Here is a 23091-nt window from a genome sequence, read left to right on the forward strand (position 1 = left end):
GTAAGTTTCTTATAGAAATATAGTATATTATAGTTTAAATATATTATTATATAGTTCTAGGTCTAGTTTATAAATAAATAGGTAAAGTTATTAATACTAAATAGCTTATTTCTTCTAGTCTTCTTATCTAAATTCTATTAGCTTATCTACTTAAGAAATATTAATAGGTTAAACCTTCTTATCTATAGTTTTATATAAGATAGTAACCTCTAGTTACTAATAAGCTCTACGCGCGTAATTAAGTATCTTCTTATAGTTAATCTTATATATAATAGTATACTTAGTAAGCTTCTATTTATACTAAATAATTAGCTTAGTATTCTTATCTATCTAAGGTGCTTCTACGCTATTATTAAAGAGAGAGCGTATCTACCTTTTCTATATTTATTAGATACTTACTAGAAATAGTATATTATATTACCTAAAACTATATATTAGATTGTACTACGCTCTCTAGTATAGATACTAAACTATAGAAGAATTTTAAGGTAGCTCTAAAGTAGAGTTAGTTATAGTGCTAACTTATACGTATTCTATAGTATTATTATTTTTATTCTCTTACTTATAATCTATAGTAGAGAATAAATATATAAGCTTAGAATCTAAGGTAATAAAGAAAACTAACTTAGTTTTATTCTTAGACTAAATATAATATTATACTCTACTAAATATATTATATTATATTCTAATATATAACACTATATACTATAGTTCTCTAAGTATAGCTAAGTATATAAGATTTATAATAATATAGAAGATAGTATAAATAACTATAGTACTAATGCGTATAGAGACGTTAAACGTAGTACTAATAAATAGCTTATAGCTACTATTAGTAGAAGTAACTTTTTATAGTAGGTTACTAAGCTTTTATATCTAGTATTTATATAGTATCTTTAGCGTACGCGCTACGCTAAAATAAAGAATATTTATCTACGCGCCTATATTAATAAGGTATTTAATAGAGTTACTATAAATATAAATCTAAACCTCTAGTAGGTCTATCTAGATAAACACGCGCCTAGCGCGTCTTTATACTCTACGTACTACCTTAGTAAGTATATAGTTAAGAGTATTACTCTATAAGTTACTATAACTAGTAACTTTATATTAAGTTTATATATTTAAGTAGTATATATTAATAGTATTATAAGAGGTATTAGTATTATATTAATATAACTATATAGTTAGTAGAGGTTATAATAAGTATTTATAGAAGGCGTAATAGTAAAGTATAGACGCGTAGAAGAGTGTATAGATTTTAGATAAAAATAGAGCTTACCTAAAATCTATAGTATAGCTAGCCTTAAAGCTATTTACTATTCTAACACTATTTATACTAATACTATTCTTCTTTAGAAGATTACGTAATTAATTAGTAATATTATTCTAACTAATTAGGTTAGAAACTATTACTTCTTATACTTTCTAACTTAGAAGCGCTATTATAATATAATTAGATTATTCTTTAATAAGCTTCTTAAGTTCTAGGTTAGAAAGAGCGTCTAAGAACTTAACTACCTTCTTTTTATAGCCTTATAATAAATATCTAGAATTAGCTAATATACTATTATTAATATAGATATTAGTAGGTAGATATATAACTATAAATAGTGTGTTAGAAGCTTATAGAAGAAATAGCTATTCTAACTACTTATTCTCTAGTATTATATTAGTATTTAACGCCTATAAGTTAGAAATCTATCTAACTATATTCTTTTTAGATAATAGCTAAGAGCTCTATAACTACTTAAAAGATCTACCTCTCTTCTTAATATAGCTATTATAAACTTAATTAGAGTTATTAAGAATACTTTTATTTAGGCGTTTAATAGTATTACCTTTAGTACTATAGAGAAACGTAGTGTTCTTACTACTAATAATAATACTATTAGAATTAATGTTATTAAGTAGCTAGGCCTTCTTAGCGTACTTAACACCTTTCTAAAACTAGATAAACTACTATTAAGTATTCTTATAACTAACGTAATAGTCTAAGTAAGTAATTATATTAGCTAAGTTTAATTACTTAAGAATATACTTAAAGTAAGAGTCTCTCTTAAACTTCTTAGAAAGAACACTAGATATAGACTATTCTATTATATTATTAGTAATATTAAAATACTTTTTAATTTTAGACCTAAGCTATTTAAGCTTATAAGTTAATAGAGAAGTACTAGAGATTTAGTTAAGGTAATTATAAAGTAGGCTAAAATAGTACGTTTCTTACTTACACTTACTATTCTAATAGTAACTAATTTAATCTAGGTTATAGAGATTATTATAAAGTTTACACTTAGTAATTTTATAACTTTTCTTATTATATATATAGTAAGTATTAGTGTACTTAGTCTTTCTATACTAAATAGTTTCTCTCTTAAAAGCTATATTTCTAGATACTTTAGTAATAAAAGAACTATTATTTCTTTTAATAAAAAGTTCTTTTTTAGTTATATAGTCTATAAAGTATAGAGTATTATAGAGGTTCTTAAAGATTAGAGTAACTAATAAGTAGACTATAAAGAAATAAACTATATCTATATTAAGCCTTAGTCTATTTAGTAAAGTTATAAGTTATTTTACTTTAGAATCTATATTAAAAGAAAGTAGAAATTCTTACTTCTTCTATTACTTCTTAAGATTAGTAATAACGCTTTTTACTTTCTCTAGATTAAAGATAGCACGCTTATTAGTAAGTATAATATATTTTATTTTAGTATCTATACTACTATGTTTCTAAATATATATATTATTAATAGTGTTATTCTTTTTATAGTGTTTCTTAAGAAAGGTGTAGATCTTATCTATATAGTACTTAGCCTAATTATTACTTTTAGAAGCGTTAGATATTATAAAAGTAACTATCTACTTATTATACTTTAGAAGTCTATAGTAGAAGAGAAAGCTAAGTTCTTCTTATAGAACTTACTTATTAGTAATATAAGCTTCTACTATTACGTAGAAGTAAGTATAATACTTAGTAAAACTAAGTAGATTATTTATATACTTATAGATAAAAGCTTATAAGTATAAGTACTTGCCTATCTTAATAGTAGTATTCTTATCTACTTAGTATTTCTTTATATTTATCTTAAGCTTAGCTTAGTTTTTTTTTTTATAACTAGTAAAGAGCTTAATAATATAAGTAATAGAGTAATTCTTATTACTAATATAATCTAGAAGAATAGAGACTTTTATTTTATTAGAGAGGCCTTTATTATTAGCTTATTAGTTATAGTCTTTAAGAAACTTAGTAATATTATTACTAGTAAAGACTAAAGCAGCGTATCTAGAGTAAACTATAGAGACTATACTACTAGTTACTATTATAAATAATAATATACTCTCTACTTTAGAGATAGTTCTTAGAGTTAGTATTTTTAGTATTAAAGTAGTTAAAGAAGTAGTAGATAAATACTTAGAAGAGAGAATTACTAAATCTCTTAATATCTTACACTTCTTCTATTTCTTTAGTAGTTATTATAGTTCTAAATAACTTATAAAGAAGCTAATACTTCTTTACTTAATAGCTTAAATACTAAATAGATATTATACTCTAGAGATTATATAATTAAAAGATAAGTTCTTAATACTTAATAGTGTTTAATTCTCTTTATCTAATAGCAGAGAATACTTTCTAAATACCTTTATAGTTAGTATAGCTTAGCGTTTTACTTACTATAATACTTTATTAAGTTATTAGTTCTATTAAACTATAGTTCTGCACTAGTGTACGTTCTAAATATACTATTATAGTATTATATTAACCTAGTTAGCCTAGTATTTTATTATACTTTTAATATTACTATTCTAGGTATTAGTTAAATTAATATTTTCTAGTATTTCTAAGTAGTTACCTTATTTACGCAATTATCTTATCTAATATTGCTTAGTAGTAAAAACGTAGTTAGCCTAAACATAACTACTATTATAGTTCTAGCTAATTTAAAGAAAAGAGCTAAGTCTATACTTATTATATTTATTATAGTTATTATTACTATATACGTTGTATTAATATATACTAACTACTTCTTATACTATATAGTAGAATATATCTCTATAAGCTTTACTAATTATATAGATATTAAAGAGTATAAAGATATATTACTATAAGAACGTAAGGTAATTAGTATAAGTAAGAAAGTATATAGATGTTAGTTTAGTAGAAGAGAGTTCTATTATAAAGAGATTCTATTATCTAAAGTATTATATAAGAGTCTAATACTAAAAAGTATAAGTAAAAGGTAAAATAGTAGATAATAAGATAATTCTAAAGAGCTCTTATTAAAAGATATTCTCTCTTTAGGTAATTTTTAGATTGTTAAAGATCTAATTTATATAAGAATACCTTATACACTAGTATAGTATATAAGATAATACTAGCTTTTTTAATATTAACTTATACTATAACTATATTATTAGTACTTATTTTTTATTTAATATTAGTAATATTTTTTTTAAATACTAAAGCTAAGTTATTACTAATATTATAGCTATAAAGTTTTTTAATTTTATACTATAGCTATAAAAAAAGTAACTTATTATTAAAAAAAAAAGTAAAAGTAAGTAATAAATTAAAGTTATTAAGAATTTAACTTAAAAAAAAAAGTTTTATAGCTATTAAAGTGTATAAATATTTATTTAGTTAGTAATATATAGTAGTAGTAGTTACTATAGCTTTATTACTATAGTTTTAGGTATATAAAAGTAGTAGTATTTACTTATTACTTAGTACTTAGTACTTAGTATTTAAGTTTATAATTTATTATATTATTATAATATAAGTATAACTATATAAATACTAATAATAATAATAATAATAATAATAATAATAATAATAATAATAATAATAATAATAATAATAATAATAATAATAATAATAATAATAATAATAATAATAATAATAATAATAATAATAATAATAATAATAACTTATCTCTTTCTCTTTCTTTCTAATACGCCTTACTAGTTACTTTATCTATCTTAGCCTAATCTTTATATTTAACTCTTAATTTTTATTTATAATATATTCTTTTAGCTATATATTATTAAAAGCGTATATTCTAGTTACTTAATTTAATTTATATATAAGATAGCTTATAGAGCTATATAATCTTAAAAAAAGTAAAAAAGTAGCTAAACTATCTAAGCTATATACTAGTATAACTATTATTAGCTTTATACTTAAAAAAGTTTTTCTTTTAGTCTAAAAGATTCTAAAGCTTACTATAAGTATTAAGCTTTATAAGTATAGTATATAAGTTTTTCTTTTTAATTTAAAAGTCTACTAGTTTTAGATACTCTTAACTACTAAAAACTAGATTACTAGCTTACTTCTTAATAATTAATAGTATATATAGTAGCTTATTACTAGTAATATAGCTTAAAATTAATCTAAAAGACTTATTTATAGTACTAAAGTAGTAAAGAGAAAGTATAAGCTTATTATAAAGCTTAAAGTTAAAAAAAAGCTTAGTTAGCTAAGTATATAGTATATATATATTATTCTAGATAAAGTCTTTAAAGAAAGTTAAAAGAAGTGTTTTTTAGTATTAATTATAGTAGTTATTTATATCTATTCTTTTAGTTTATTATATTATAAGTAGTTATAATAGATATTATAAATTATATAAAATTATAGTAGACTTAGAAAGTAGCGTAAGATATATAAATATATCTCTTTATAGATACTTATTTACTTAGTAAACTATTATATACTATTACTTTATACTCTTAGCTCTAGCTATTTAATAATATATTATTATAACTCTAAGACTCTAGCCTACTAGACTTTCTTTTTTTACTTCTTACTTTTATAAGTATAATATTAATTATACTATTACTTATAGTATTACTCTAATCTAATAATAATTACGTAATAGTTTATTATATAATTTATTTTATTTAATAAGAGCTCTAAAAGTCTTAAAGCTTAAGATAATTATATATTAACTATATAAAGTACTTAGAAGAACTTAGAACTAAATAGAATAGGCTATAAAACTCTTCTAGATCTTTTTATCTAATACTAGAGCTTATAGAATTATATATTAAGAATATTATTAACTTATAGCTCTTTTAGACTAGTAGAAGTTTAAATTACTACTATTTCTATATATAAAAAAACTAATCTTTCTTACTATATATTTATTAATTAAAAGTGTATAGTAAAGTACTAATTATAGCTATAAATATATAAAATAAAAATAAAATAGTAGTATACTTATAAGAGTAAAAGCTTAGAACTCTAAAAAAAAAAAAAAAAAAAAAAAAAAAAAAATAGTAGAAGTAGTAAATATAAAAAAGTACTTACTAATATAGTAAGTAAAGTAAGTATTAAAAAATAGAAAAATATTTTTAAAAAGCTTTTATATTACGTCTAGTATATATAATACTATTAAAAGTATCTTAGTACTAACTCTTTATATATAAAGGTCTTAATAAATACTTATAAATAAGTATTATATTAATAGTATATAGTACTAAAGTATCTTTTTAGTAAAAAATTAAAAAAATTAAAATATTAGCTAAAAGCTTAGCGCGCTAAGCTTTATAAAATTTACTATTTAATTATAAGTAGGCTATAGAGGCTTTACACCTTATACTTATTCTTATATATATATACTATTGCTTATAACACAGACTTAATAAATTTAAAATACATAGACGTCGAGGTGAAGGGCTGTGGCTGGCGACTGTATCTCCTTCTCTCGCGACAGTTCTAGTGGAGGAACGGGGATCCGATTGGCTGAGCGCAACGGAAGGATGACCAGAGTGCAGAGACGCTGACCGTTGAACTACGGATCCAGTGAAGATCAGTCCCTAGCTCTAGTGTAGCCAACCGTACAGATGTCCCCGAGCTCATTGTCGTGATCGAAGCCTCTCCGAATGGCTGTGGTATACACAGCCTTCACACCTGAACAGGGTCCGGCCAAGTTCTTCCGCGCTTGGGAGCTTGTCCATGATCATGATCGCTTCTCTCGACTATATGTTCAATCAGCCGTGGAAGCTAGGCTTTGATTTCGATATGGGTCGTGGTCGGGTTGAGCTAGGCAAGGAATACGTCACTTCTGTCATCTTCAGTCAGGAAGAGCTTCCAGATGAAGCAAAAAACGGGCAGGGTGAGGTTATGCCTGAAGCCGTGTTGCTAGGAAATGGGAAGCTAGAGGTGGACGCATTCGTCGATCTCGGCGGGGAGGAGGTTGAGTTGTTCGTGTATGGTAGTGTTTCCATGTGGAGGCTCGCTGCTATTGGGTATGGGAAACGATAGTTCGCTGGGTGTGTGGTCTTTGAGATCGTCTTCATATGAGGCAATTGGAAACGCTGTAGTTACCCAAGGTGTCGAGAAGGTCAAGATGAACGATGGAGTGTCCAGAGTAGCGACTTTACGCGGTATGACGAGTTACCAAAAGATGATTCCCAACGCAAGAGTCTCCAGCATGCACTCCCGTCCTCCGCCCCAACACCCACACGTCTTGTACTTCTCCAAGACTCTCCATCTCCCCAACCCCCCAACATCAGTATACCAACCTCCCACCTCCCACCTCACTGCCACCGCCACCTCATCGCGCCCGATGTCCCTCGACCAGAGTGCCCGAAAATGTAAAAATCAAACCTCTAAAACTTCTTCAAATGGCCAAAAACACACGCAGCAGTGCCCTACCACAGCGACGACGAGCGCAAAAAGATGGACTTGCAGGGAATCGAACCCTGGACCACTCCCATGCTAAGGGAGTATTATACCACTAAACCACAAGCCCGGTTGTGCTGATCCTGGAGGAGGACCTGCTTTGATGGAAGGACGAGGAAATGCGGCGTTTATATTGCCAGGAACAACAGCGTTGATTGAAAGGCGCGTTGGGGAGTTGGGAAGGAAAAATGCCCCACCTCGGTGGAATGTGGTGAGGTTTGCCGCTAGAATCTTTCGGAGGATTGCCGCGACCGGGGCTTGACTAGCGAGGTGGGACGGGTCCTACGTGTAACGCCAGTGGTAAGATAGGAATTACTGTCGAGGTGGTCGAAGAGTGGGCGATACGATGTCCCTTGGAGGTTCTTCCAACTGCGCGATGGATGCTGACAAAAGTTCTGCGTTTCGGTGACCGCAGACTGCGAACACGACAACGATGCTGGGCTAAATACACGCAACGATAACTCCGACAATGTTTAAGCGTCCTTGATTGTTGCTTTTGCTTCTTCGACGCATTCGAAGATATGGACGATGGTATTATGCAATACGTCCAAGGAAGAATTCTCAGAACGCATCGAAGTCGATCCAGCCCCTTGATTGTTCAAAGCCGGTCTTGAAGTCGCTTCGGTGCCGTGTAAGAACTGCGCGATGATGTTATTTGTGGCCTGTCAGGAGACGACGCGGTGGTGCCGTGATGTGGGTTATCGCGTCTTGACATAGTCGCGGAGACTACGCTGGTGAGCCATCAGAGTCCGGATTGTCAACTCCATCCTTATAGTGTTTGCGACGCGATCAGTTCAAGTCAGCGTGGAACCGACGCGGTGATGCCTCGACGTTCGTTGCCGCGTCGCAACGTGAGCGAGGAGATTACATCGCCTCGTAACCAGGTCGCGGCGGATCGCCAAAGTCTGCTCTGTAGCATGACGCGACAGCATGCTGTGAATAGTAGGGCGCTGGATGGGAAGCGAGCGTGAAGGACTCAGGAAGGTGCATAGTACGAACGCGCAGCGTCTGCAGCTGAGGTCGCAATGGAGCGGCGTGGGCGGGAGACGGGGTGTAGCGAAAGAGTTTGAAAGACGGGGGACGTTGAGTTAAGCAAGTCGAAAAGATGGCACGGACGCGGTGAAAGTGAAAGTGAAAAGTGAGTGCCGCATTGGGATGGAAGCGTCTAGCAGTAACACACCACCACACCACTCTCTCGACACAACACAACAACAGCATGAAAGCCCAAAATACCGTACTCAAGTATCATTGATTAGAACCCCACGTCCCATTCATCTCCAAACCTCTCTCCCTACTACCCCCAACCACACTACTCAACCCTCACCCTCTCCCACCTCAACCCCTCCTCAATACTCCCCCTCGTAACCCCCCAATTATCCGCAAACCAATTATCCCTCGGCTTCCAGGGCCCCGCATCCGCGCAATTTGGCATCTTCTTCATCGCCACATTGACATACGTGCTATTCAGCGGACTAGCACTAACCGTCTTCTGTCTACTCTTTTCATCAATCACCGGCGTCACACTAGTATACCCCTGTTCCTGTTGGTGCTTGATCAAGCGGACGAAGAGGCGGGAGGCAGCGTCCGAACCAAGTGTCCAAGATGCGTTCCAGTAGCCGATGATGTTGCCGAGGTTGGGGAGGGAGGTGAGCATGGCGTTGCGCCACATGTATTGCTCTGAGACTTCGATTTTCTTGCCGTCGACGCGCACGTCGATGCCGCCGAGGAAGCGCATGTTGAGACCTGTGGCAGTAACGATAATATCAGCGTCGAGTTTGGTGCCGCTCGTGAGTTCAATGCCGTCGGCGACGACGCTCTTGATGGTGTCGGTGACGATGTGCGCTTTCCCTGAACTGAAGGCTTTGAAGTAGTCGCCGTCCGGGCAGAGGCACATGCGCTGTTGCCAGGGGTTGTAGCCGGGTTTGAAGTGGGGGTCGACGGGGAAGTCGGGCGGGAGTTGTTGGGCGGCTTTCTTGACGAGGAAGTTGGATGCGAGGGTCGGGAACCAGATGCAGAATTTGTAGAGGAGAATGGGGACGAGGGTAAACATGAAGCCTGGGGGTGTTAGTTTGGGGTTGGTAGGGGAAGAAAGGGGGACGTACGTTTGTAGCGGAGGGTGAACCACTCCGGCGCCCACTTCTCAAACCACACCTGGTCCTTCTGCGGCAGACTCATGATGTACGTCGGACTTCTCTGCAACTGGGTAACGCTGCCCACACCATTATCCACCATCGCGGGCATCATAGTGATAGTAGTCGCGCCACTACCCACGATAATCATCTTCTTCCCCTTATAATCCAGATCCTCAGGCCAGAACTGCGGGTGAACAAGCTTGCCCTTGAAGTTGTCGATACCGGGGATGTTCGCCTTCAACGGGGTGTCGTAGTTGTAGTAACCCGTACCAGTGATAAGCCACTTAGTCCAGTACACCACCGTCCGTGGCTCTCTCCCAACATCATTCCCAACCTCCACCTCAAGTCTCCAGCGCTGCTCCTCGCTCCTCCAATCCGCCTTCATAACCTTGTGTCTATACCGAATCTTCTTGTCCAGATCGAACTTGTGCGCCGTCTCCTGCAAGTAGCTCATGATGCTCTCGCCGCTCGCAATCGGGTTCTTTGCCCTCCATGGGTAGAACTGGAAGCCCAGTGTGTGCAGATCGGAATCCGACCGTACGCCGGGGTATTTGAATTGTGACCATGTTCCTCCGAGTTCGTGGCGGGCTTCGAGGACGGCGAATTTGGCGTCTGGCAGCGACTCTTGGATGCGGTAGGCCGAGTTGATGCCGCTGAGGCCGCTGCCGATTACTAACACATCGAAGTACGAGTCGATCATGGCGGGCCGGTGTGCGGACTGCTGGCGGTGCTTACGGTGGAGAAAGGGTGCCGGCGCAGGTACGCGACGTGGGGAGGTGGGGAGGTGGGAGGTAAAGTGTAGTCTCTCAATCGGCGTCGTGACTCGGAGTATATATGAATCGTCCGACGAATACAAAAGCTATGACAGCAAGTCAGTGGTGGGCAATGGCCAGGGGAGCCGGTGCATGTCGACCTTTGTACCTAACCACCTCAGACCTCAACCTCCGAGGTGGCTCCACCCCCATCGTGCGACGCCACACGTTGCGCACGCTACCCCACCACTAGACATTTCGTCCATCATCTAGTCCATCACGGCCGCCTTTCACCGCCGTGCGATTGGGGGGTGTCGTTCGCAACTCTAGTGTTGTTGAAGCGGTAAATACGTCACCGAGTTTTTTGCCGAGGCAGATCCTTAGTTGCTTTTTCTTCGGCAGCCCGCTCACCTTGCCACAAAAGGAAACATGACTTGTGTGCGACAGCCATGACTCGCTCTGTTGACTCCTTTTGGACCACTATGCGCGAGACAGGTTACGGCTGGTGAGATGCTTGGAGTGTTGATTTGAGAGGCCGAGTCACATGTACCCCGCAGATCATGATCACCAGCTAAGTTGTACTGCCTTATCGGAAACTTTCGTAGGGCTGGACGACGCTACAAGTCCCTAATTCTCGGGAGCTCAAGACGTCCGAAAGCCAGATACCTCGGTATGTTCGAGCGAACGATGCCTGAACACCTCGATGTTCACGAGACAAGGCGCGATGTCAAATAGCGATTGTGGAAAGCACCGAGGCAGGCAGACAGACTGCTAGTGAGAATTCCGAAAGATTGGTAGACGGAGCAGACGGACGAGTCTAACATAGAGACACATTAAGCGAATGCGAAGAGATCCCACACCTCTCCCTATCTACTCCCTTCCAATGATAATCATCTCCCCCTCCGCCCCGCTATCACTAGTCACATACATCCTACCATACCTATCCTGCGCAATACTCACAGGCCTGAAACATTGCGTAGTTGAACAAGATCCCATATCCGGATTCCAGAAGATATCAGCCCAACTCTGCGTACTATTCACGACTGCTTTCGGTCCGAAGCCGTTCGCGCCCTTGGTAAATGGCACTTCAATGATCTTGTATCCAATCGAAGGGTTGCGGTTCCAAGATCCATGGAGGGTAATGTACATGCTAGTGAAGTTCTTGTTGAAGCTCGCATCAAGGGGTGCGGAGTGCGCCGGGAGAGCAAGACGCGGTGGTATACTGCGGGTGTTACAGGTATCGTCTGCAAAGGTGGAGTTGGGCTCCAAAACGAACTGGTCGCCTATAGTGAATGGTTTGTCTGCAATAGATGCCGGGTTGAAGACGGTATAACAGGTTGGGTACCCATACCAGTCTATGTTCTCTTTGGATGGATCTCCAAGGTAGTTGATTTCATCAGCTGGATTGTCGGTATGGATGTCCACGGATATCCCGTCAATAGTGCGATGCAGCTCGTCCGAAGAGTTCTCGACGCCCCAAAGCATGCCGTCAGCGTCGAATGCTAGACCGACTTCATTGCGCAGCCCGTAGCCCATATGGTGACCACCGGTTGGGTAGTCGTAGCCATCCGTGGGGATAGTGGTTGTATCAAATGCTTTGATGCAAGAACGGCCGGTTGCGATATCCGCAGAACCGTAATCGAAGTTGTCATTAGACCCATGTGAAACGAGAAGGAGCTTCGGATATTTTGGTGGGATCGCTAGCGTCCTGGTGACATGCCCTCTACTGTCCATGCCTGTTAAGACGGTTGTTGCGTTCTCAGATACGCTCATGGTGGTTGCATCATACGACCATGAGAATACCGAAGTCGCAGAGCTAGCGAACAGCGTCTTTCCATCGTGGCTCAGCGTAATGCCGTGGTTGAGATTACGCTGAGCGATGACAGTCTTGGACGAGGTGAGGCATCCGTTTGGTGCGATTCTGTGTGCTGTAATACCCATTCCATTCTGTACGACAAGAAGGTTTCCAGCGTTATCGAATATGAGCCCTCTTGGTTGAGTCATTCCTCCTGCGACCTTCGTCGCCCTCCATCCTTTCGCTGTGTTGGCAGGAAATGCAAGTTCTGCAACATCAGGACACGACACAGGTATTCCTGTCTGGGTTGGTTGTGGTAATCCAGAAGTGACCGTATTCGTGCTCATCGTAGTTGATATTGTGCTGATAGCCGAGCTCGGTACTGGGGTGCTGCTTGATGCTGGTGGGGTATCATCGACGAGGTTCGCAGCAACTAACTCGTCAAAGTCCGCATTCTGACCTTGTGTGAGATCAATTCGGTAGTTCCCAAAAGAGTTGTGCACGTTGAAGGTAGATCTGTTGTTCGCCGGTTCAGCAGGTGGTCTACTCGACAAGCCATAGGCGAACTTTTGCGCAGATGCATTCGCGTCGATGGAAACCAGGTTGCCGTCCACATCGTGCCATTGGGAGCAACCTCTACACCGCACAGTTAGAGTCCAGTGAGTCGCGTTATATCCGGTTCCTTTGATGTACGAGTATTCGGCATCGGCGTAGGGTTGTGGCAAGCTCAGGCCAAAAGCCATCCTTGACGAGTAGATGGAGGTGTTTGATGCACTGTTCATCCATCCGACTGTTAGTGGTACATATGGCATCGTTCCGCCCCAACTGAATCCGACCCATCCATTCTTGATAGGCGACACAATTTGCAGCACGGTATCGAAAGGCGCAGCTTGTGACTGGGGTAGAGCGACGCCAAAGGTGATGCCATTCGTACCAGTCCACCCGGAATAGCATATCGAGGTTCCCAAATCGCAATACCGCTTAGTCGTTTGGCCGCATGCTGCAATAGCGTCAATGAAGTGAAGTGAAGTGAAGTACGTGTGTGTGTATGGGAGAAAGTACCTGTATGGCTGACAGCAACAAGCGTCAATAACAGCCTGCCTATCCTCATCGTCGGCGAAACACGTGGACTCTACCTGATGATTACGTTATACCGTATCGGAGAGCTCAATCCTGTCGAAGATGCGGCTCGTACCAGATATAAGATGTGCTCGTTTTCTGTACCAGCATCTCGAAGATTGTGCGGATAGTCGCAAGGCGCTTATGAATATGCGCCATGTCACCCTTCGTCCGATGCTGGGAGACGCAATACGCATGATACGATGGTCATCGGCTGAGTGTGTATCGTCATCCGCTCATGCGACAAGCTCCTAAAAGGCATGATGATGTCCGACAGTACGAACGGCGGTACTTTCTGTTGAGAGTTGGATCCGCTTCCACGTTGGTTATATATTGCTGCTGCGTCCCGCTTGCGGCAAAATGATCCACATATATAATTGCTGTTAGAATTGCCTGATGGCGTATCTTCGTGTGTGCTCTAAAAGGAAGTTTCGAAAACCGCAGATGCGTAGGTGCCCGAGCCACCGTTCTTGTTTTTTGAGCCTCAACTCAACCCAGGATTGACAAGGCGTCACCAATCCGTTCCTGACGGTACGGGACGTACGAACAACAACACAACTAGGGCTGAAGTAGCCTAGTCCAGTCAGCTTCACGTTGTGTTGAGCATCCTGGTATTGATCCAAATTGAATGGAGATCGCCAGGGCGCGGTAGATGAAGCGACGCATTTAGCCTTTGACGGCCAGCAGCAGATATGTAGGACTGACCGATACACAGGTACACTTGTATATACTGATATCAAAGATTGCAGATGGCCTGATACGCGCGTTTTCTCGGTCCGGTCTCCGCAGAGACAGGTAGGATGCTGAAGATAGCTCGCGACCGACCCTCGTGCGTTCGGTAGACGGACTTTGTTTGTCGCAAAGGGTTCGTCAACGTGAGCGACCGTTCTGCGATATCTGAAGGAATTGGTAAAAGATGAAGTAACGAGGGATGCATTCGGGATGCGATGAAGCGGAAGAAAGGTGGAGTGAGATGAAGCGAAAGGAAGTCGCGATAGGATGACGCACGGATCCATGACGAAATGAGGCACGCCCACGCGAACTGCGGAATGAACCAACCACCCAACAAGGATACAATCCCAAGACATGATCAGTGAATCACTCTAGATTGACATCGATCATCGTCAGTCATGAAAACCGACAACTCTAAATCTTCGCCTTCGCTGGCGCAGTAACCCTCTTCCCATGCACATAACAAATCCCCCTAATCTTCTCCGCCGCCTCCCCCCAAAGCTCATTCCTCAACACACTATAAACCCCCATCTTAGCCCTCCCCTGCACATCCCTCGCCTTCTTCAACGCAACCTCAAGCATAACCTCGGGGTCCGCAATCTCATCCACAATACCATCCTCATATGCCTCCTTGCCCGTCCAGCGATGCGCCTCAAGCAGCATCTTCCTTGCAATCTGCGGGCGCAGCTTGAGCCGCGGCAGAAATCCGATGCCAGGGAAATGCAAACCGAGATTCACGGGCGGCATAGAGAAGAAGCCGCGCGAGGAGTTCATGATGCGGTAGTCGTGTGCGAGGGCGAAGGGGCAGGCGCCGCCGAATGTATGGCCCGTCAGCAACGCGATAGTGGGGAACGGGTAGTCGAGCAGCGTGGCTAGCAGCGGGAAGAAACCATCGCTGTTGGCGAAAGGGTTTCTGTCGCTCTCATCTAGCTCGAGACCAGTGCACCAGAACTTCTCGTCGTTTCCTCGCGTTATCACGCAGCCTTCTGTGTCGGCGCCTAGTTCGCGCTCGATGTCGCGGAGTGCGCGTATAATTTCTTGCGCGAAGGCGACGTTTATGCGGTTTTCGGGGGCTTTGGCGAGGGTGATGACGAAGACGCGGTCGTGGCGGTCGACGCGTAGGTTTGTGTAGTCGCCCAGTGCCATTGTGTGGGCGGTTTGGGTATTGCGATTACGACGTCGATGGCGATGCGAGGCTACCTGGGTCAAAGTGAATTGTTTAGTAGAGTCTATGATGTTAGTCCTAGTGATTTCATGAAGCTACGCATCGCTTTGCGTGCTCGAGCTGCCAAACTTCATGGTGTTGAAGCCTCGGCAGCCAGATGCGGGGAAAGACCCTGGCCGCAGTCGCGCGTTGCAGTGTGTGTTTTCCGTGCCATTTGCTGACTCGACAGACAGATAGAGACTACTCTCATAGAATGATGTTCGGCCAAAGCAACAGCCGTCGTGGTGGGTGTAGACGACATGTGGGACGGAGACGTAGAGGGTCGAGGCCTGCAGCGCGTAGCAGATGTGGAGCCCGCCTTGGCCAATTTTTAGATTCTCCCGTCTTTCCACCCGTCGCTACATCATCAGGGCCATGACTCTCTCGTACCCACGTTCCAGGCCCGAGACGCCCTTGCGCTTCAAATCACGATTGTCACATGCGAACCGTAACGTATAGGGTAATGACAGGTCGTACGACGGCAGTTGCTGTCATGTATATTGAAAGCTAAGCGAGCCAAAAGATAAGAAGCAACAAATGGAAAGTAAGAGAAGGTATCGGCATCTAAGAAAGGTACAAATTGAGCCGTCTGCTACACAAGGATCGGCCGACGTTGTTCTTCTATCCGTATTGCTGGCTGGGATACTGTCCTTGCTGCCATTCTGCTCCTCCCATCGATGATCTTGAACCAGCTTCGTACTGACGACTATATCCTACATCGGATGGCGGTTGCTCATGTGCTACTGGCGTAGCAGGCTTGGGCATATGTCCTGGGGGTCCCATAGGATTTGTACGTTCATACTGAGTGGTTGGTGCAGCATAGTAGCCGGCAGGCCCGGTACGATGCGGCGGTGCATACGAAGGGTGTCCATATGGGTTACTCGGCATAGCTATACTAGAGCGTGGATCAAAACCGTCGTATCGCTCCTCGCGCTCGTGGGCAAGATGACTGTCATCTCGACCCAGGGTGGCGGTTCTGAAGCTATCGTACAACTTGGTCGTTTGGGCGACATCATCAAAATGCATCTTTCGTAACTGTTTCTGCATGCCGGGATTTTTCTCGCCGTCGAGGTGCGCTAGCGAAGCAGCGATCAGGAATGCGTTCCGAATCTGCCTACCATTCCATCGGCCTACGCCAGACTTGGCTGTCTCATCAAAATGGGTCAGCGCAAATTCGTTGATCTCGCTCTCAATAATGTATAACCGATCGGCAGCATCCTGGCGTTGAAGTTCGATGTTTTTGAGTCGGATGATGTTGTGCTTGAAGATCTCCGTTGTCTGTTGTCTGTCAAGCTGATTGTATCGCAGATGGAGGTGAACTCGAGACTTGATAGCCTCATCAAGAACCCCAACTCGATTAGTCGTGAGGAACAACACGCCATTGTAATACTCGAGCATTCGGAGGAATACTGACAGTGATGTGAGCATAAGTGTTCTTGTTTGCAATGTGATGACAGCTTACCGGATACCAGCGCATTCCTTTGAAGATCATTCTTATCTCTTTGCGAAATAAAGACCTCGGCTTCATCGAGCAACAGAACACAATCCCAAAGATGGGCCAAGCGAAAGAATTCTTTCAAAGACTTCTCCACACCTTCCGGAGTAAAACCAAGGTCACCACAGGTGATGGGAAACAACGGCTTCTCGTATTTCTGGGCGACAGCCTCCGCTGTGGCGGTCTTTCCAACGCCAGGTTCACCATGTAGAAGGATGACAATGCCTCGGCCCTTTCCTCGAATGAGATCCTGCGAGAGAACTTCCGTCCCTTCAGATTCATCCTTTTTCTTCCTAAAGTGCGATTTCAAAAGCGACTCGATGAGTCGTTTGTTCTTGTTGTCAATCTGTAGGTCTCCGAATGCTTCACCCTCCTTGCCTTGCTGCTTCACGGGCTTAAGATAGCGGGAGTCAATATGCACAAACTTGCGATCCCCTACGGCGTACGCAAACATGCGCCGTGGTAGAAGGACCAGGTCTTCTCCAGTAGGAGCTTGGTTATGCTGCTTCGCCAGAAAGGCATCGCGCTTTATATAAGCATTGTACTCCAAGAACTCGAACAGACTGTCATCCATGAGACTGTCATGGCTTTCCCGAAGAAGATCTTTGCGGTCGGAGCCCTTCCATGTTATTATGGAGGTGTCATCGCTAACCAGTGCCAGGGTGTATATGTCCTCCTCTTGTTTAGTCAGCTCGGGTTTCCACCTTGGGTACACGTTGGAAGCTTCGGTGAAATCCACCAACACGTCGCTCTCGATATGCTCTGGACTCTTGATCCTGTCCCCCTTTGCGTCTTCAAGGTCGTCCCCGGCAGGGCTTTTGATGACCGACCATCCATTGTAGAAGCCGTATCGTTTAGAAATGTGTTCCACGAATCTGGACCCGTCACTCTTGGCATGTTTTAGCTTCGTTTCTCGATCCTCGACGAACCGGAGTGGGTAGCATGGCAGCTCAGTGATGAGCTTCTTCCCCGCAAATGGTTCGAAAGGGATTGGAGTCATAACACAACCGTATCCCTCTCCATCGTAGTCTAAATAGTACGACTGGATTGAGGTAAACTTTTGTACCTTGCAGATGGAGCAACTGCAGCCGTCCAATAACTCTTTGTTGTAGCCGACGTGGACCCGAAATAATCTGCGGATCTCTTGCGTGGTTGAGTTTGCGCTAGGCCCTTGTTGGCCAGACTTTGGGACATACACAAGATCGCCGGGCTCGAAGAGATAGCTCAGATCTTCGTAGCCCACTTTAGGCACCCCTGTAGCGGTCGGATTATGGAATTGTTGGCGCAGAGGAAGCAGGCGCTCTTCCACAAAGTTGACGTAGCACTGGACCTCCTCAAGCGTTTCTTTCTTCAAATACAACGCTTCCAGATCGTCTGACTCTTGCTCTTTCTTATTGTTCGTGTCTTCATCATCGGCAACGGAAGCAGGCGCTGTGTCCTTCAGGGTGGCCTCATCTAGCGAGGCTAAATCTGTGTCTGGTGGTGCTGATGAGCCTGCAACCTTTGTCTCGATGATCTGAAGCTCCTCCTTGATCTTCTCGTGGAAGTGAAGGAGAAGTCGAAAAGGCTGGTGAAACGTATGTGGCTTCCCTTCCCAGGGTTTATCGGCATCACTTAACTTCCCAAGCATCTTCATGACGGCTTTGGAATTGATCCGGACCTGCTGAATCCAGCTACCTCTGCGTACTTCGCTATGTGCTAGGCCGTGTTTCGTGATCGGGGTAGGGTCCTCAGGATCAGATGGGACTTCAGGCTTTCGTCCAGGAATGCGCGCCCTTCTGGCATTCTCATCCTCCATTTGACGTGGCAGTGATCCACCGGTATTCAGTACCTCCAAAGCGAAGACTTCTTCACCTCCGTCATCCCTGTTCTTGAACTGTTCCCAGTTGCAATTTCGCACTTGAGGAACGATCTTTCCCGAGAATACCACGCCATTCGACTCTTCTTCAGTGCTTATGTCCCCATCAACTTTAGTGGCTGCCTTCTGCTCTTTCGGACTCTTTGCACTGGGTTCACCAGACTCCGCTGCGGGTGCTTGTTTTGTTCTGGAAGTGACTAGCTCTTTGATCGAACTCGTGAGGTCGCCGATACTCCGGTTGATTTGATCGAGCGATACAGATCCGGATTCCAGCTGTGCGACGATGGCATCGCCATCTCTGGAATCTTTGTTCGAGACTTCTTTCGGCGTCGCCATATCACATTCAGCAGGGTCGGTTACTTGGCACACAGTATCCAAGGCTGGCTGTTTGAGTTCTTGCTCCACGTTCGCAGCTGTAGGAGACGCGGACTCCATCATGTTGTTAGCGCGAATGGAGTGGAGGTCGATTGTTGACAGCGTGGAAATGTGAAAGAGATCTTGGAGGGGAGATAAGGTGAGCGCTAGCAAAGAATTGCAAGGATTTAAAGACTAGCTTGGTAACAGAATGGCAATAAGCACGTCAGGATTCTGCTTGGAAGGTCGAGAGGCCTCCGTCGTAGTACAGGAGGCTAAAGGTGGTTACCTAGAACCCCAAGCGCTGAGCTTGTAGGACATGTCGGCTGCGCGTGTGGCACAGATACTTCTTACCCGTAGCGATCATTGCCGATATATAGTTGTGGTTGCTTGGGGGCTAGATTGTCATACCAAGTTCCCTGTAAATTCCGGTCAAAACGGGGGCTGGTAGGGGCCAAGTGCAGACCTCGAGTAACCGCGGCTGATTCAATAAGCCAACTGCTGCATGGAGACGCTGAGCGAGGAAAATCAGGTTCGATGTGCATTGGAGGTAGTGCGGGGAAAATTGGTGATTGGCTGAGGTGTATACCTGTAGCCTGGGTATTGCAGTTGCTGCCGTTCGTCAGGCTAAGCGAGTATAGCAGCTGTGAGTTGTTCCTTGAAGAGACGGTCTTCACACCTTCGGAGATGAACCTGAATTTCCGATCATTCGATGTGCTGCGCGAAAATAAGCCCTTGGCGTTTAGCTTGTCGAAGTTTTGGCCCCCAGCTGCCTTTTCCAGTAGCGCACTTTATCGGTGTCAGCCTTGGGTCAGCACGCCTTTCTCAAAGGCTTCCAGATCCAGCGTATACACAGCCCGTATGCCGAAAACCGAGCTGATAACAGTATTGCTCTGATTGGCTCTGCAGCAGTCTCCCGCCCCCATCTCGCGCATTGAGATCTGTCCCTTCATTTGGCCTCAAGCCTTCGGATTGGATTTCCCCATCCAGCGCTGACATGGCAGGTGCGACATTTACGTTACTATCTACATTTTACCGGAGGTCGAAAGGCGATATTGGGGTAGCTGCACGAAGGTTGCTTTGGTGGTGCATATTGCAGTGGGGCTGAGCAAGTTGGTGTGCTACCCTCTGAAGCTGTGCGATCTCCAGCTTGCAGCAGACTGAAGAAGAGAATTCGACTACCCCGAGTTTCAAGCCCCTACACCCGCAATATTCAGGTCCACAATGAATAAACTTTCAAAGAATCCTTTGCCGTCGAAAGATGTGAAGGAGGTGATGAACGACGAGCACGAAATCAGAAGGTTTCAGCTGTTCAGGAGAACCACAGGTGGTGCTTTGCGCTCGACACTGTCTGTGCCCACCCAATACAACAGTCAGCGTGGAGAACTCAGGACCATACCGAGCAAGTAAGTTTCCCAGGTGCACCATACCGCTCGAAGAACGAGAAACTCATGCTTGGAAAGCGAGCTTGAAACTGTTCTCAGCAAGGCCAGTACGTTGTTCCCTGGATGCAAAACGGAGAATTGTACGTGGGATGATGTCTTCGATCAGATCGATGCTGCGAACGCGGCGTACGAAGCCAAAGCTCCAAAAGGTTCCTTTCGAAACTTCATTCGAGGCGGCAAGGCAGATGCCAGGACACTCGACTCTCTTTGCTCCATAATCCCAGAAGAACAAGGCCTTGGTATCTTACGCGGAGGATTGTCGTTCTTCTTCCAGGTATCATTACTCCGTATCGAGATTTCTTATATTAGCTGACGGTCTGTCCAGGCCTGGGAACAACACATCGAGAACCGAGAGAAGATACTAGAGCTACTCGCAGACGTCGTTGATACTCTCAAGAGGACAGCCGAGATGTATGAGGTATTTCGAGATAGTGAACTGAAAGTGAAGACGTGGGACCTTTACGGTATCATCGTTGATTCCCTGAAATTGCTTATCGAGATGCTGCTTCGTTGCCACAAAGAAGACTCACGTAAGTTTTGCCCCATTTGATATAAACCGTCAAGCCCTCAGCTTCGATAGGCTTCCGCCGTATAAAGTCACGGCTGCCGGAATACGAAGCAGCCGTGTTGGAGGGACTCAATCATAACATCCAAAACGCCAAGGCCGGGGTGACGATGAGAGTCGACATTCTCAGCGCACAAAGCCTGCAGCAAATCCGCAAGACGACTTCCGCTATCGATACTGAGTTGCACGCAACGCGCGCTCAAGTTCATAAAGTATCGCATGGAGTCAGGCTTCTCGATGGGGAAACGAAGACACTCAACCGAGGTATAAACGAAGTCTTGGAGCAAGGCACTTCTCTTGACGGTAAGGTTGATGTTCTGGATGAGCATCTCACATTGGTGCAGACCAACGTGATGAAGACATGTAAAGAGATGAAAGAAGACAACAAGCAAGGGTTCCTGAGAATAAGCGATTGCATGTCGATGATGGTATCCAAGAATGAGGTTGCTGCTATGGTTCAGACTGAGCTGTACAAGTTATTAGCCTCAGAAATGGTGTATCGATCAAGTAAGCCGAGCCCACATTTATGGACCCAGTCACAAGCTCATCAATCTCCAGGGCAGCCTGTCCAGCAAACTGTTAGAACCGAGGTCATCGCGAAGGAGCGACGTCTCACCCAACGGACAATCTCGATGACAACAGAAGAGCTTCTGTGGACACTCGGCGTGGACCTCGGATACTTGAGCGGCGAAACGGAGCATATATTGAGACAGAGCAACTCTTTACGACCTAACGGCCTCGGCAAGGCGCGTTGGCTGCTCACGACTGCGCAGTTCAAGAACTGGCTTAGTCAGCCGTTCTCCGGGATTCTCCTGGTTGATGGATATTGCAAAGACGATGGTATCGGAAAGATCTCTCCGTTGTCCGTCTTGTGTGCTTCTTTAGCAACCACGCTCGTCCAGACAAGCTCCAATATAATCCTGCGCTTCTTTTGCAGCAGTCATACCAGGGTTGAGCAAGATACGATCAGCGGACCTTCAGGACTTATACGCAGCCTCATCACCCAGCTACTCCTTTATCCTGACTCGCCGGACATCGAGCTAGATCCATTGGAGCAGAGTCTCTACGACGCAGTGTTGCAATACAACGTGCGAGCTTTGGTATATTTGTTTGGGTCGGTCGTGGGCAACATGGATAAGTCAAAGACGATCATTTGCATCATAGACGGAATATCTGATTTCGAAACTCCGCTTCGTGGTTGGGATCGAGAAATCCTCGATGTCGTCGATCAGCTTCAGAACCTGATGCACTGTCAGCAGTCTGGTCCAGCACTGAAGCTGCTCATGACTAGTGCCAACAAAGCGCTGCACATTGGATCGCTAGTGCGTCGCGATCATGGGGAATACGTGTCCTTACGATCAGGCAATGTCAGCGATAGGCCTGTGCGTGGGTTCGGGTTCAACCAGGACGTCCAGAGAATGCTGATGCCATCGTCGCAGCAGAGTAGCTTTCTAGAGCCTGGAGGCTGGGGTGCGGAAGCAAACGCGTCGCAGCGAGGATACGCACATGTAGGGCGACCACGCTCTTCAGGAAGCAACGTTCCGGGTGGTTGATGGGCGTTCTCAGTTGCTGTGTACAGGCCATCGAGTGGTGTCGTGGTAGTGTTCTTATCTAGCGAATAAACAGTATGCTCAAACAGACATATCGCAATGCACGCGATGGGAGGATGACATTGGCATGGTGTTCCGCTCATGATTCGATGACGCACAAGCGGGCTTCGGCGAAACATGTTGCCGACGCGGTCCGGGAGTCGGGCCGCGCGCAATGCTCAGCCTCGGGCAGCTAATCATGAATTGCAGCATTACCTTCAGTCTGACAGCATTTGTTTTGTTCGGGCTCGTCTGAGAGTGATCCGATTGTAATAGTTTTGGGTGGTATTTTGCGCCCAGCCTGACAGCGGCCTGGCTGCTCCGTCTGCCCACGACGTCCACGGGTCCGGAGCGTGATCGA

General features: G+C 43.1%; 4 protein-coding genes and 1 non-coding gene across 5 annotated transcripts; all 5 read right to left on the reverse strand.

Moving 5' to 3' along the window:
* Positions 1–7688: 7688 nt before the first annotated feature.
* Positions 7689–7760, reverse strand: J4E84_007363. The gene has a single exon. It is a non-coding gene; the product is annotated as a tRNA-Ala (tRNA).
* Positions 7761–8999: 1239 nt separating this feature from the next.
* Positions 9000–10522, reverse strand: J4E84_007364 (uncharacterized protein; the record flags this gene model as incomplete). The annotated part of the gene is made up of 2 exons (XM_049389948.1): positions 9000–9745; positions 9793–10522. 2 exons carry the CDS (start codon positions 10520–10522, stop codon positions 9000–9002), a joined length of 1476 nt encoding a protein of 491 aa, XP_049242248.1.
* Positions 10523–11444: 922 nt separating this feature from the next.
* Positions 11445–13213, reverse strand: J4E84_007365 (uncharacterized protein; the record flags this gene model as incomplete). Its single annotated transcript, XM_049389949.1, has 2 exons — positions 11445–13113; positions 13206–13213. 2 exons carry the CDS (start codon positions 13211–13213, stop codon positions 11445–11447), a joined length of 1677 nt encoding a protein of 558 aa, XP_049242249.1.
* Positions 13214–14634: 1421 nt separating this feature from the next.
* J4E84_007366 (uncharacterized protein) lies at positions 14635–15366 on the reverse strand (the record flags this gene model as incomplete). Its single annotated transcript, XM_049389950.1, has 1 exon — positions 14635–15366. The coding sequence occupies one exon, from the start codon at positions 15364–15366 to the stop codon at positions 14635–14637; it is 732 nt and encodes a 243-aa protein (XP_049242250.1).
* A 679-nt stretch (positions 15367–16045) lies between these two features.
* J4E84_007367 (uncharacterized protein) lies at positions 16046–19215 on the reverse strand (the record flags this gene model as incomplete). Its single annotated transcript, XM_049389951.1, has 2 exons — positions 16046–16833; positions 16887–19215. 2 exons carry the CDS (start codon positions 19213–19215, stop codon positions 16046–16048), a joined length of 3117 nt encoding a protein of 1038 aa, XP_049242251.1.
* Positions 19216–23091: the final 3876 nt, after the last annotated feature.

Source organism: Alternaria hordeiaustralica (genome assembly GCF_023758085.1).
Source record: "Alternaria hordeiaustralica strain BMP 2776 chromosome Unknown scaffold_16, whole genome shotgun sequence".
Taxonomy (NCBI): domain Eukaryota; kingdom Fungi; phylum Ascomycota; class Dothideomycetes; order Pleosporales; family Pleosporaceae; genus Alternaria; species Alternaria hordeiaustralica.